The sequence below is a fragment of the Balearica regulorum genome, chromosome 5 (assembly GCF_011004875.1).
Source record: "Balearica regulorum gibbericeps isolate bBalReg1 chromosome 5, bBalReg1.pri, whole genome shotgun sequence".
NCBI lineage: Eukaryota > Metazoa > Chordata > Aves > Gruiformes > Gruidae > Balearica > Balearica regulorum.
In genome coordinates this window covers 37,098,208-37,112,424 of record NC_046188.1, presented here as the reverse complement: position 1 = coordinate 37,112,424, position 14,217 = coordinate 37,098,208, and the positions used below count along the sequence as shown (strand labels likewise).

General features: G+C 38.7%; 1 protein-coding gene across 2 annotated transcripts; it reads right to left on the bottom strand.

Annotated features, from left to right (window-relative positions):
- Window positions 1-2,764: 2,764 nt before the first annotated feature.
- Window positions 2,765-14,087, bottom strand: EIF2S1 (eukaryotic translation initiation factor 2 subunit alpha). Of its 2 annotated transcripts, none has more exons than XM_075754180.1 (8): window positions 13,929-14,087; window positions 11,971-12,212; window positions 10,375-10,454; window positions 9,406-9,557; window positions 6,613-6,719; window positions 4,640-4,737; window positions 3,595-3,738; window positions 2,765-3,312 (listed from the first exon to the last, which is right to left on the bottom strand). In XM_075754180.1, exons 2-8 carry the CDS (start codon window positions 12,209-12,211, stop codon window positions 3,187-3,189), a joined length of 948 nt encoding a protein of 315 aa, XP_075610295.1. In that variant the 5' UTR covers window position 12,212; window positions 13,929-14,087; the 3' UTR covers window positions 2,765-3,186. The 2 variants fall into 2 exon arrangements, with proteins under 2 accessions (XP_075610295.1, XP_075610296.1); XM_075754181.1 differs by lacking the exon at window positions 13,929-14,087 and adding an exon at window positions 13,531-13,672.
- Window positions 14,088-14,217: the final 130 nt, after the last annotated feature.

Sequence of the window (14,217 nt, the reverse complement as noted above, 5' to 3'; positions counted from 1 at the left end):
CTGCAGGCTTCAGGACTTGGGGTTAAAGGGAAGAGCAGGAGCATTTGCCTCTGACCGCGGACTGCGCTGTTCCAGCTGGCTGACATGACAGGCATTGCTGTACCTCCAGGTCAGTCCCTCAAGAAGCCATGAACAGCTGATGAAGAGAACCTGCCCAAAGGACAACCCCTGTTGCATGCTTGGCAATGCCCATCGCCTATCATCACGTGAACAGCGTCACACGAGGGATTAGATATACACAGTTTTTTCCAAGCGGCTTCTTAAGATGTAGGACTTTGCCCCCTGGTGTAGGACACCAATAAATATTTAGTTCCTTTAGTGGATTAGGGTGCAATAAGATGAAAACAAACCACATCAAAATAAAGAATGATGAAACGTTTCTAGATAAAAGTGAAAAATGACAAGTGTTCAAAAGTATTCTGACATAAGAGCATTTTTAAAATTAACTATAGAAAGGTGGCAGTGTTTGAAAACAGTTAGTTGTCTAGACTCTGGAACAAAAAACTATCAGAAATTAAATACCAAGTGCAGATTCCGCTATGAAGAAAAAACACGCTAGCTCCACTGCATCTACACACCCCCCTCCCCCCACGCGACAAACCACAACAGCCCCAAGAAAGCAGGGCACCCCTTCTTTTGCAGCCGTATTTCCCCTCATCAGAAAAAAGGATTCCAGGCTGTGTCCTACTGGACTGTGTACCTGACTGGAGCCAGCACCTCTGTTTGGGTTTTTCTTGTATTGATGAGTCCTCATCAGATGTTTTAAGTAAAACTGTTTCCAAGCTGCCAGTCTTACAAAATTAATCTGGGATATGAAAATCAAGCCAAGATCCTTACAATTAACGCATCAGGCCAAGTCCTGTCCTCAGGTATACCTGCACCTTTCCTCTCAGCTGACTACATGGGTGCAAGTGGAGATTTTAGCCTTTCAGTTACGATTGAGTAAACAGGACAGTTGCTAGTGAACAGCAGGAATATGCTACCTCACTTCAGCGACTCTACAAAGATGTTCACACAAAACCCAGGACCCTCATTTTAAGCATTTGCTAAGCAAACGCAGTTCCACGCATACAAAACAGACTGGTTGAGATAGAAGGTATTATCTCAGCACCTTCTAAAGGTCCTTAAGTCACAGTGTACGGCAACCAATGCAGGACAGCTGAGGCCCAGCGTGTTTCACAGGTTCAGCAACCCCTTCCCCACGCCTGCAAAGCGGCCATCTTAGACCTCCTTCTTCCACACGCGAGAAATATCCACTAAGTTGTATGTTTTATTTAAGCTTCTTGCTTAAAATTTGCTCAGGCAACAGGAGACCCTCATTTTATCTGCCAGGGTAACAAGCGATTGAAATGCATTTGTTACCATCCGCACCATCTCCATTATTTTTTTTCAGGCACTCAAAATTGACACAGAATTGTACACACCAACACACTGATGCGCCAATTAAAAAAAGCTCCTGTAGATACTAAACTAGTTTAGTAAACTTTTGCCTAAGTTACTGGCAGAAACACCACTTACCTCTTAACACACCAACACAGCCCTTAGAGATGACGTATGTGAACTAGTACTAACAGTGCTGCAAGGCAAGATGATGCGTAGCTTGTTTTTCAGTGTTTTGCTTTACAGCATTATTTTGGCATACAGATCACAAGGTGACTTTTTAGCTTTTAAACACTTTGTTCTTTTGTCCGAGTACCCACATACTGTGTTTAATGGAAGTCAAATCACTATTTTAGTGAACAGGCAAAGTTGGAAGACCCATTCAAACAGGAAGTTAACATTATCACAACTTCAAGCCATGAAGAGGCTGTCATATGCAGCTTCTGAGAAGACAACAATTTGAGAAAATAACCATAAAAAAGATTTGCTTCTTCATCTTGTGATGACAGAGTCAGGTATTTTCCAAAGGCTAGAAGTTACTTAACTTCATCTTTACATAGTAAAGGTTGGGTACACATGAACTTCTCTGATAATCAAGCATGGATTGAAATAGGTATGCCTGTTGTGAATGCCTTTTGTGGCAACACCATGTAGCAATTACATTGTTTGTACTGTGGCAATATTAAGAATTTCTAGTTAAGGCTCAAAGTCTCATTTTTCATGCATTTTTCCTCTAGCAGCATAAAATATTAAGAAAAAAAGGAGATGTGCAATATGGGATGTGACACTATAAGTTTAAAAATTTAGCAGTTTGGAAAGGTTACTTAAATAAAAACAACCACCACCCCAATTCCCAGACATGGAAAATAGCTTTTTTTTTTTTATACTCCGACATTAAAAGCACATCTTGTTTTTCTCCTTCAGAGAAGATAAACAGGTTGTTTCTACAGTAAATAGCTCAGTTCAGCATAAACTAGATGTAGGGTGGGCAGAATTGAAGGTCATGCAGCAGTGACCTCAGAAGACAGCACTATTTTACAGTATGAGTAAGTTCATTAAAGCTCCTGCTATATTCACCTATAGGAGCAAAGTGCAACTATATGGAATTTTTCATTTATGAGCTATGTTTATTGGAATGGTAACAAGTTTTCAAGTTCTCAGTCCCCAAGTGTAGATAAAAAACAAAGGAAATGCTGTTTTAAACAAGTCTGCATCAACAAACTTGAAAGAAAAACATTTTGTTCCACTTGTTCTTGGCTTGATTTAAAGTGAGTAACAGAAAGCCCTTGCAATGCTAAAAGGGAGTCACCCACTGATCACACCCTTCCAGGTTTTATATTCATATCACTCTAGGCCATGTGACAAAAGAGGAAAAAGAAAAATCTTGGGAGTTACATAGCCCAGAAATTTATTGAATATTTGCTCAAGTACATTCTGTATAGAACTGTTCCAATTGCTTGGTTTTGGTGCTCCCAGGAAAGATCATTAACAGATGCGCTGAGCTGTAATTACCAATTAGGAATTGTTATATATGAAAATTTTAAGCACAGGGCTGCAACCTTCCCCTGGCCAGATCTATGTCTTGAATTTGACTAGGCACCTTCCCTTCAAGGATTCAATTTGTGTAAGTTGCTGCATCAAATGTTATTTAGAATAGCCTTTCACATATTGGTCTTTTTAAAACAGTAAACCACTTCAAGTATTTGCATTTGAAGTTTTCAATACTGGAAACATTTAGTCCAGAGTGTTTGCAATGGGGTCTCTAATTTTTCATATGGTCTGTCTCTTCTAAATATCCCAAAATATTTAGTCTTCAGTTTTGGCTTCCATTTCCTCAGCATCATCATCCCCATCCACTTCAGCATTTTCCCTCTCCAGTCTTTCCAACTGCCTTGCAAGCTCAGTCTCATCTGTGTCAGTAACCACCTTGGGCTGAAAAAAAACCCAAACAGAACACATGGTAAATTGTCATTAAGACCATATATATTTGTAGACTCTGATTCTACATAAAGAGTAAGAGATAAAATACATCCTGCAGTCACACAATAAAACCCAGGAAAATTAGAATTTTTGGCCGTTTAAGGAACACAGTTCAGGGTTTTTTTAATTTCTTAATACCTTTTTGCTAAAATTTCTCCTAGCATTACTGATCTTACTTTAAAAATGTTGTGAGTAAAAAAAAAAAATCCATTTTAGAATGTAATGTGTTCTTACCTCCATCTGGACATTAAAGACTCCTCTCTTCTCCTCAATTTTTTCTTTAATTACAGCCATGGCTTGATTTAGAACAGATAGTCCTTCCGTTCTCTCCAGTGTTGTTGTAGTCATCACATAACGAGGAGGGGCTATCAGATTAATCTATCACATTGTAGGGATTGGAAGGGGGAAGGGAAGGAAAAAACCAAGCAAACTCAGTAACAAAAGAAAGAAAAAGCTCAAAAGCAAAGTAAGCAATGCTGTTCTGAATGTACAATTCACAGAAGAAACATTTCCCATTAGAAAAACCCTTTACAGAAGTATAAGCAACTTGAACAGAAATAGCGGAAGAGAAAGTGCACGGCCTGTCTGATTTCTAACATCAACATCAGTTATTTTTATATAGTATGTTTATTTAGAAAAATATTGCTAAGTGGAGAGAATTTTGCAGATCATTAAAACAGCCTGCTGCATAATTTTTCAAACAATTAAAAGACTGTGACAATCAGTATTATTTTTTTTTGATGACTGGATAAGTAAACTTTTCATTTTGTTACAAGAAACCATTATAAGAAACCATTTTCTAAGAAGGAAGTACTTTTCAAGTTTTTTGCAAACAGTTATTCAGTAATACACTCAATATCCTAAAATTGTTGGGGAAGAAAAACTAGGCCTGGGTACAGTAGCGATTCTACCAACACTCATACGTGGACCAAACATTCCTTTTCTTACATAATCTTATATCTGAAAATAAAATTTGTTGCTCCCTACCTAAGGCTACATAAAGGAGCAGTAGGTCTGTAGTGTGCCAATACTGGACTTTAAATTCAACAGAATAAATACAGCTTCTTGAACTTGGGAAGCCACAGCACAGTCACAGGAACAACTGTCAGCACACAGCTGAAAGGAGGTGTGTTATGTACCTGCTAGAGAAGAATCAGAAAGCAAGTATACGGCTTCTCAGCCTCAGCTATAGACTGTGACAATTGCAATTGCGTGCTACCGGTACCTGACGGCATCAGACCATTTTGCTTTTGACTTCACTATTAAGACAAACACTTACTTTAATGGGCATGTTCTCTGTGGAACAGTTCAAGCCTGCTCTCAAAGCTTCTTTTACTGCATCTATGCCTTCATAACCATAACAGGCAACCTCAATATCTACAACAGAGGAATACAAATAATAAAACTTCAAAGTTACCAAAAGCTGTAGAATCTTTAAAGTTTTTCAACTTAAGCTTTAATAAAGCTTTTTAGCATCCAATGTTTATCCACAATGAAAGCCTCAGTAGCTCTCAAAGCTGAGGAAGGTATTTCACTTTCTTGAGTTATATGTTGAAGTAAAAGTCTTCACATATTCTTTAGACTTACAATATTTTAGATCATGTCTATGAAAATTATATACCCACAATCACCCATCTCTCACCCAATAAACTCAATGGGAATAATTATGTATTTCACATGGGGAGATAAAGGTATAAAAGGAACAAATACCATACAAAATGAAAGATCTATCAGGAAAAAATGAAACTTGAAAGTGAGCACATCCACAAATTCATGGAATTCCGTCAGCAATTACAGTGTAGGCATCAGTTGAGCAGACTGGAATGATTTTTATTTTATTTTTCTTAAAGTAAGTTACATTAACATATAGTTAAAACGATAGTTAGCTATAGCTTATAGCAAATGTTTGGAAATTAAAGCATAGACTAATGCTGGTTGTATCTGTAATACCCTGATTAGTCTAAAGACAAAGATTTCTTTATTTATGTAGCAATAGTGCAAGACTAAGCTACACAGAGAAGTAAGCCTTGCTTCCAAGTGACTAACAACAACCTAATTCTAATTAGCTGAACCTAATTCTAAGCTATCACAAATTCACGAAAGAGCATCCCAGTCAGCCTCAGAATGAGACTACAAGCCAATGGAAAATTTCTACACTTGCTTTGAAGACAAAATTAAAAATCAACTCAGACCATCACAACAAAATAGGCAAGACGAAGGAAGTAAGAGAACGTTCTTATCAAGTAACTTTATTTCCAAAACTAATGAAGTGCTATTTATGTTAGCAATTTCATTCTTTATGGCAATTAAATTCCACTTACGTTTTTGAAGTCTCTGTTAACTCATGGTGATCTAAAGTAATAGGTAAAGGAATTTTTCATTACCTTACTTTTTGCATTCTCTCCTTGACTTCACTGTCAGGTGGACAGGGCTTATCTTTTCTTTTCTCCACAGTAACCAACAAGTGCTAATGCTCTTCAATACACCCTTGCAGAGCAGAGGTAATTTCTCAATCTAGTTAAAAAATGTGACTCTGCTACATCGACTATTTGTTTAATGACAAGCATGCTTTTAGGCTGTTCAGTTAGCTGTGCAACCAGATTTACAGTTTTAAAGCATGCCTTTTTAAGTAGAGCAGTCATGTGCTTTTTCTGCCTACACTGAGCTAGTAAGAGACAGACTAGCTCATGCAGTTTATGAATACATTAGAGATGTGCTAGGCTTGAGCTAATAGATCTTGCTGAATGGTTTGCAATCAACCAGTTAGAAATACACCCAGAGGAAAGTCAGAACTATTTTCACATGTTCATGGACAAGTGGCTAAGACACATGCCCTAACTGCACTGACAGAGATCAATCATCCTGTTAGGGAACCAGAGAATTTAACACTTTGGATAATGAAAAAGAATATTGTGGATGCAGTAATAACTAAAATATTTATATTGCACTGGTACACAATGAATGTGATAGACTGCATTACATACCAGGACAAGTACTTTGCATCCCAAGGAATTTGTAGTTCGGGGGAAAAAATAAAAGCCAAACCTCAGACATCAAGACAGAGCCCATGTAGGCATTCTGCAAGCAATCTCTGATTAAGGTGTCTTAATTTTGGAAGACCAGTTCCACTCAAATATCAGCACCACCAACACTTGCTTTAACTGAGTTTATAGTTTGCAACAAGATATACTAACTTGACTTAAGCATCAAGATGATGCTTAAGTTTTCCAGGAACGCCTGGAAAGAACTCACCAGCTCGGATTTTGACTGCTTGCGGTGTCAGACGTCTGTTAATATTGTCAATCAATACACGCCTCTCTTCCTCTGTCAGATCTAGGCTATCCAGGATTGCAGGGTCTCTGAGCCAAACAAAGCAACATTACAGAAGTTTTACTGAAGTGGAATGTAACACAAGATTAACTTCTGGTACTATTTAAATATTATTATGCATGATCATAGAGATCTACCAGGCCATGAAAACAGGGAAATTTCTTAAGAGTCCATTGAAACACTGGAAGAAAATAAACATATCTATTTCCAAAATCTTTTTTATTGGAAGCATTTAACAACAAAGCAGAAAAGTAGTTTACTCAATCTGTTCTGGGAAAGAAAGATGTGAATTTTTATTTTTTTTAAGAAAAGGAATGACTTCTGTCCAGCTCCATTTGTACATGATACACAGAGTGAGAAAAATATCTAGCTGCTTGGTATTTATGTTCCCTCCAAAGTGGAGATAGACCCATATCTCATGAAAGAGAATCCAAGATGAATTTGAGGTTTTTGAATTATTTTAGTATTTCATTCAAACGCAAGGTTTTTGTCATTCTACAAAGTAACCTATACTCATTCCATGTTATTCTGTACTCCTTTTTAACAGTGACTTGATCATAGACAGATACTTATCTGCCGGCTACATTCTTGGATAAAGAAAGAATAAAGATTTTTTAGATCACAAGCTAATAGTTTAAAATCTGGAGATCACAGAGGCAAACTCCTCTGATGTTTATCCATATAAATTAGCAGCTCTTGTTTGAAAAAGTGGTGTCAATTCTCTTTATTGCTAGGTTAATTTTATCAAAAATCTATCTGAAACAGAGACCATATCCAAAAAGTTCCTCACAAAAATTGTTCCTTTTCTTTAGAGACAGGAGTTGCAGTTCTCTGAAAAGCAACCTACAGATCACCTACAATACTACTAGCAGGCAAATGTGAACTAAAATGGCCCAAAAACCAGAGGTAACATAGGAGGTTGGTCTCTGCTGCTAATAAAACATCATCTTTCATGTTTTTAAATATCGAGTATAGATAGTAGGCGGGCCAAACATAAGCAAACAACCCAGAAATAGGGTTTGTACATATCAAAAATATGAACTCCTATGGCAGAAGTGATTGACTGGACATGCAAATTCTGCTTCTTCATTTACAGTCTATTCTGTTAAATCTTCAAGTTACTTTCATAAGCATTTGGTAGGCATTCAACAAATAGGTCCTGGATGTTTAATTTTTACTGATCAGAGGGTAAATATACTTTAAAATTTTGCCACTGGTATCCTGCTGTGTGAAAACCCAAAACACTGATCCTTAGTACTAAGAAAGAAATAGCAAGTCAAATTCTTAGCAGGCATGCTAAGCCTCCAGAAAGTACTTCAGCAAGCATAGGAAGGCAGCAATATCCACATTTTTCTGCTCAACCACTATAGCTTTATGTAGGAGCACAACAAATAAAAGTTGCAGTCCTTTGTCAGAAATCTTAAGGCATTACTGATGAAAGCATGTTTTGAGAACAGACAGCTTCACAAGTTTGTGCTCCAACTTGGATAACGGATGAGCAACAAATGGCATGCGTGTTCAGAAATTGTAAGAAAAGCTTAAACAGCCAATGTAACTACAGTTTTTTGTTCTTCTAGTATACAGGTGTTTAACTAAGTATTTATCAGTTACAGAATGATCTGGAATTCCTTCTGCAGCAGTGTGCCCAGATTTGCCCTTTACCAGTAAATTTGCTAGCATCAGAAAATAATTATTGTTCTATGAAAGAGAGCACATTCAGTCCAAATGAGGATACAAGTTGCCTCTTCCCCAAAAACAGAGATGCTACCAAGTGCCCTGCTTGTTCAAGTCAACACAATTTCTAAAACTTTATTACTGCCATCTAGTGTTCAAGTCAAGTTCATCACCCATAAGTTCTGTGCTACAAATAGTAAAATTTAAAATGTTTATTAAGAAATCTGTTTTTGGATTGCCAGTTGCAACAACAGAATCTTTAGAGGGGAGTCAACTAGGTTAATTCTGAAAGCAAATTAAAATACCAACTTCATAAAAAATTAAGAGCAATCTATGTCACTACATACTTCATTAGCATCACAATTTCTAACTCACTCTGTTCATAATTCCATTTCTAACTTCACGATCTCATTCTTTGAGTTCGGAAGCGTAGAGAAGTAACAGTCAGCTTGCTGCATTCACAAAAGAAAAATTCTGCCTGTGCAGTGGAAGAGTGATAGTCAGCTGCAAGTAGCAGTATCTTCAAACACAGAGCTAGATATGTTTGGTAACATCTACTTGGGACTAAGAACAGGTAAATTCTGACAGATAAATCAAGATCAGCACTGCTGCTTCTGTTAGAAACGTCACAGACTCCTCTGTAGTAATAGTAATCTTTCCATTGTTTGTAATTACATGTTTCTCTCACATTATTCACCAAGTGCCTTAGAATTTCTCCACTTCAAATTCAATTACAACTTTTAAAAACCTGACATACATAGAGTGGCATGCTCAAAGACGGATAAAAATAAGTGAACTCTGAGCCTTCCTTCTCTAAAGCATTGGGAACTTGAAGAAAGTAGTAAGCCAGGGAAACCTACAATAAACAACTGGAAGATCGATAGTAAGATTTACTAGGTTTACTTGACCAGTACATTCTACATACTGATTCTGCAAAAAACCCCACAAAACCTCAAAAAGAACATTATGATGGATCTCTTCCAGGAAACGCTTCTCCGCAATTATGAAATAAACCCCTAGAAGTAGAAAAGATGTCCTTACGAGACTGCATGCTTGAATGCGTCATAAGCGCCATATCCTGGTCTTTTGTACTTGTCATCAAATACCCAGGCAGTTCTCTGGAACAGGCTCTCAAGCTGCTCATCCTTAGTGTACTCCAAGACTTCAGCAACATGACGAAGGATGCTGTAAACCTTGAACACAAAAGGAGTATTAAGAAAACCAAATGAAAACCACCCTCCTGCACACTTTTACAGTCTCACACTCTCTTAAGTAAGTATTTGTACAGCATAAACTTGAGTCCTGCAGATCAAAGGCCACAACCAAAATTGCTGATGCAAATAAACAATTAAAACCATCAATGATAAAGTGTCTTGATTCTAAACACTGTATGATGCTGCAATACAATCCCTATATATATTTAGCAATAAATTACATACTGAGTTCTAGGAACTTACAACATATCAAAACCCACTTTATTAACCTAAAGCTTTACTGCTTAGTTCTAAAGATAAAATTATTCTCTCATGGAAACTGATGCAAGAAGTATTATCGAGTTGTTAAACAGTGTATTTGCATACAAAGAAAAAAGTTAGAATCAAAGTAATATTCAACGGTAAGTGTTCTACTCAGAAGTGTAAGATCACACAGGAGTCATGGTGGAATTTGATGCCTTAAACTACTTGCACACCTTTTCAATAAAATCTGTCCACACAGTGCTAAGCCAGCATATGCTTTTGGATTTTAAACTTTTCTTTAAACTTCCCCCTTTACATCACAGATTTTCAACTGACATATTACTTATCTACTCATTAATTAAGCAGCAGCTTACCAGAGCACTCATGGACAGATGAGCTGATTATATGTATTTGCACAGGTAAGTGACAATCACAGTATGCTTCACAAATGAGAACAATATTTTATATTTTCCTATTATCTTATGTCTGCATTTTGGTTGCTCAGGAAATAAGGTGGCAACACACAGTGTCTGAATCTAGCAAATCAACTTACAGTCTTTGATTTTGTGAATTTGTCTTCACATTTGATTGCCTCCTCTGGAGAAACTCTTCTTTTTGACAAGTCAATATAACCTATCGGGAAAAACCATTTTGAAATTGTCAGGCATCATGCAAACTACATCTAACTGCTTCAAAAGAAAAGCATAAAGAACAAACGCTCTGGTTCAGGATTTGCCCCTGGCCTATAGCATCTTTATCTGTTGCTACAGAAAGTAACAAAACCAAACCTTAATGAATTTGACCAAATCATGATCTGAACCAGGATATTAAATTTTTCTTTCAACCGTAAATGATTACAATAGCAAATCTTTTGTAAAATATTCTTTAAAATTAGTGCCCTAAGAACGTTTTCTCTGCAAACCTGGAAGAAATTTGCATATTTCAGCAGTGATCCATTTTTCTGTTGTTGTACACAGTTCTGGCAAAAATCATACCAGTATACAAAAAAGCAAGTTTGATGTGTATTTTTGTAGTGCTCACCAAAATTTCATTCAAGGTTGGCACTCCACCAGTTTAGCTCTGAATGGTTTCCTAATAAAGCAGGCCTGGCCTCAAATTCTGACTCTAACTCCTTGGACTCCCTTTTGGGAGACCTGTCTGTGAAAAAAACCCACTCTTTTGAACCATTTCTTGGTAGCCTCCACCTACTTCTCGCAAACTATAGGTTCCCCAAAAGATTCAATAAAAGACCACTATATGAATTCCAGATGTGTTTCTCTGTTGATATGAGAATGAAATTTATTTGTAAGAGGAAGTATTATTTCTTCAGAGATGCTGAGAAACTTATTTCACTTCAGATCTATCTGAAATAAGTTTCTTCTTGTCTGTCTTTCCTCTCTGCTTTTTCTTATCCTGTCATTCATTACTTAATCTCAGGGTAAACTGCAGTTTCAGACATATTCTAGAATGGCACATTACTTGAGAAACATCATACCAACAGTCGTGTTTTCAGATGTGCTTGGTGTTTATGTTTGTTTATTGTTTCTTTATACCTGGATATAGATTTAAAAGATTGCATGGAACAGTATTATCAAAATCCAACACGTTCTAAGTAGAAAATATATTAAAAAAACCTTTAGGGTAAAAGATTCAAATGTTCAGAAGACAGGAAAAGACAAATTTGCCTGTACAATCTCAACTTCTAATCTACAGAATTCATGTTGTACAATAATTACATACATGTCATCTATTTTACAGCCAAGGTTCAAGACTTGTTAATGAACAGCGTGGACTGTGAGCATTAAATGCTCACTGTAGAGGTAAAAATGTAAATATCAGATGATCCTTCTCTTCAGTTAAGCTTAGAAAATCTACAGAGATATCAAAAGAAAATGTCACTTCATTATGGTTTGTTGGCCAAACATTGAGCTGGTGGGGACCCGCTTAAGCAAATCTTTACTGATGTGATTCACCTTCATTAACCCAATTCCCAAAGGACACAGAAGAACGGAAGAATGACCGTAAGTAGCAGATGGCACGATGATGGTCTATTTTGTTTAAGCACCTCCTAGCAAAATGAAGGAATACCTAAGCCACCCACTTTATCTATGAATTCAATCTTGATATAGCCCACAATATCCCCAAATACCTTTCTCTTTGTCAACTCTTATGACCACGACGCATTCGTTCCTCCCGATGCGGATGAGTTTGTTTATGGAACGAATACGTCTTCTGGATAGCTCACTGAGAAGAATCATGCCTTCAATGTTGTTGTACTCCAGCAGGCTGACATATGCTCCCATTTCAGCAATGGACCGAACATTGACCATCACTACATCTTCCACCTCTGGAAATTTATGCTGGTAGAATCTACAGCTTAGTCCTGGCATTCTGGAATTTGAGCAGAAAGAAACAAAGGTTTTATTTCACAGTACATTACTGCCTTCTCCTACAAACGTGGTAAAACCCAGCATGGACTACTGGTACAAGAAATTGCAAATTAGGATAAGGCTTGTGCAGTTCAAACTGAAGTTTTGAACAATAAATTAACTAGTATCTTAGTATTACCACAACCATTTGCTAAGATGCTGATTTTTGCATTAAAGTAGAAAAAGCTTGCAATCCAGACTTTATTATCCACTTCAACTATCATATTGCCTATCCACAGCACACTGTAGCAAAGAGACTTCAAGTGGTGAAAAGGTGGCACTGCACACCTTGCATTCATCTAAATTCACGAGGCTGTGTAAAATTTTAAATCAGATTTTAACAACAGGAGGACATGGCAGAGAAGCATGCAGTGCTGAAAGGTATTTGTATGAACATAATAAGACAACATGTGAGAGGCTGCGAAAATAAGAGGTAGAGTGAAGCTTCTGTAGTACTAAGAAAGAAGAGACTCCACACTCCAGAAGATGACTTTCTAAACTCAGCACAAGATATTTAGAATAATCCTGTACAACCTGCTCCAGAGGCCACTTGTCAGCAAAGAAAGCAAAGGCAATAATCAGAACAGAAGATAGAACTAGACTGGCATGAATGAAGCAATAATTAAAAAAAAAAAAAGCACCCCCAACATATTGCTAGTCAGGAAGAAAAAAAAAAAACCCACAAAACAAACCAGGATTCTTTCATTATACATGCAAAAACTGTACAAAATTCATGTTTCGTAATCATGTAGGAGTAAGACAGAATGCTTAAACTGCTTCATTTTCCTGATGATGAATCCACATACTCATCACTGCTAACCAGGTTAGTTCAATTCCTTTTGTCTATTCCAGAAGTCATATATAAAGTTTCCTACAGGAAGCAGGAGCCTACAAGGCCGAGTCACATGCATCACTCCTTCAGGTTTGTTGTAATCACCATTTTGAAGTTTTACTCTCAATCTTTACAGCAGTGCTAATGCTTTCTAGCTATGTAGGAATTTAAAAAGATGGTAAGGCCAAGCACTATGTACATACGGCCAGAAAACTCAGAAGACTGTGTCGACCCACATTTCCACGCTTAATTTTAAAAAAGGGGCAACACAGACTAGTAAAGGATTATACAAACACTCCTGGTAAAAGCTGCATGTAACTTCATATAATTCGAAGCCGAACAAAGAATTCCAAGATTAAAAATAAAAACTTTACAGTTCACTTTTCTAGTCCACTTACTGCAGTTCAGCTCCATCCTACTCTGCTTAGGAGATAAAGAGCAAACACACGTTGCAAAGCAACAAACCCCAGCGCGGCAAGTCAGAACGGCCAAACGCTGCTCCGCACAATGATTATTTTACTCCTCTCTCCACAGACACGAGTTTTATATTCGGCCTTCTGTGGAGGCCGCTGCCGGGCCGGGAAGGGCCCGTCTCCGGCACAGCGAGGCCGAGAAACGGGCCGGCCCCCCCGGGCAGCGCGGCCCCACGCCCTGAGAAGCTCGCGGCTGCGGCACCGGTCCCTCCCTCCCGCCCCGCCCGGGCCCAGCTCTCAGCCACGCCGAGTCCCCTCCCGGCACGGCGGGCCCACGGCGGCGTCCCGGCCAGGAGGAGCGGCGTCCCGGCCGCGTGGCGGGGCCAGGCCCCCGAGACGGCGGCGGCGGCGGCGGCGGCAGCGCGGCCGCTACCTGGCAACGGCCGAGGGGTCCCGCTCTGCGCTCGCGGCCCGGAGTCTCGCGCTGAGTACCGCTCCTGCTTCAGCGTGCGCCTAGCCACCGCTGCCCCACTGCGCAGGCGCCAGCCCGCCCTCTTCGCGCTCCTCCGCACGCGATAGGTCAGCTCCGTGCCCCCCTCAGGATCATAGAGTCTCGACGTCGAGGAAGAAGGGCGCCCTTTGCTAGAGCGTCCCCTCCCCGGGACCGGGCGCTCAGAGCGACGCGGGCTGACAGAGTCAGAGACCTCCGGGTGTCACAAACA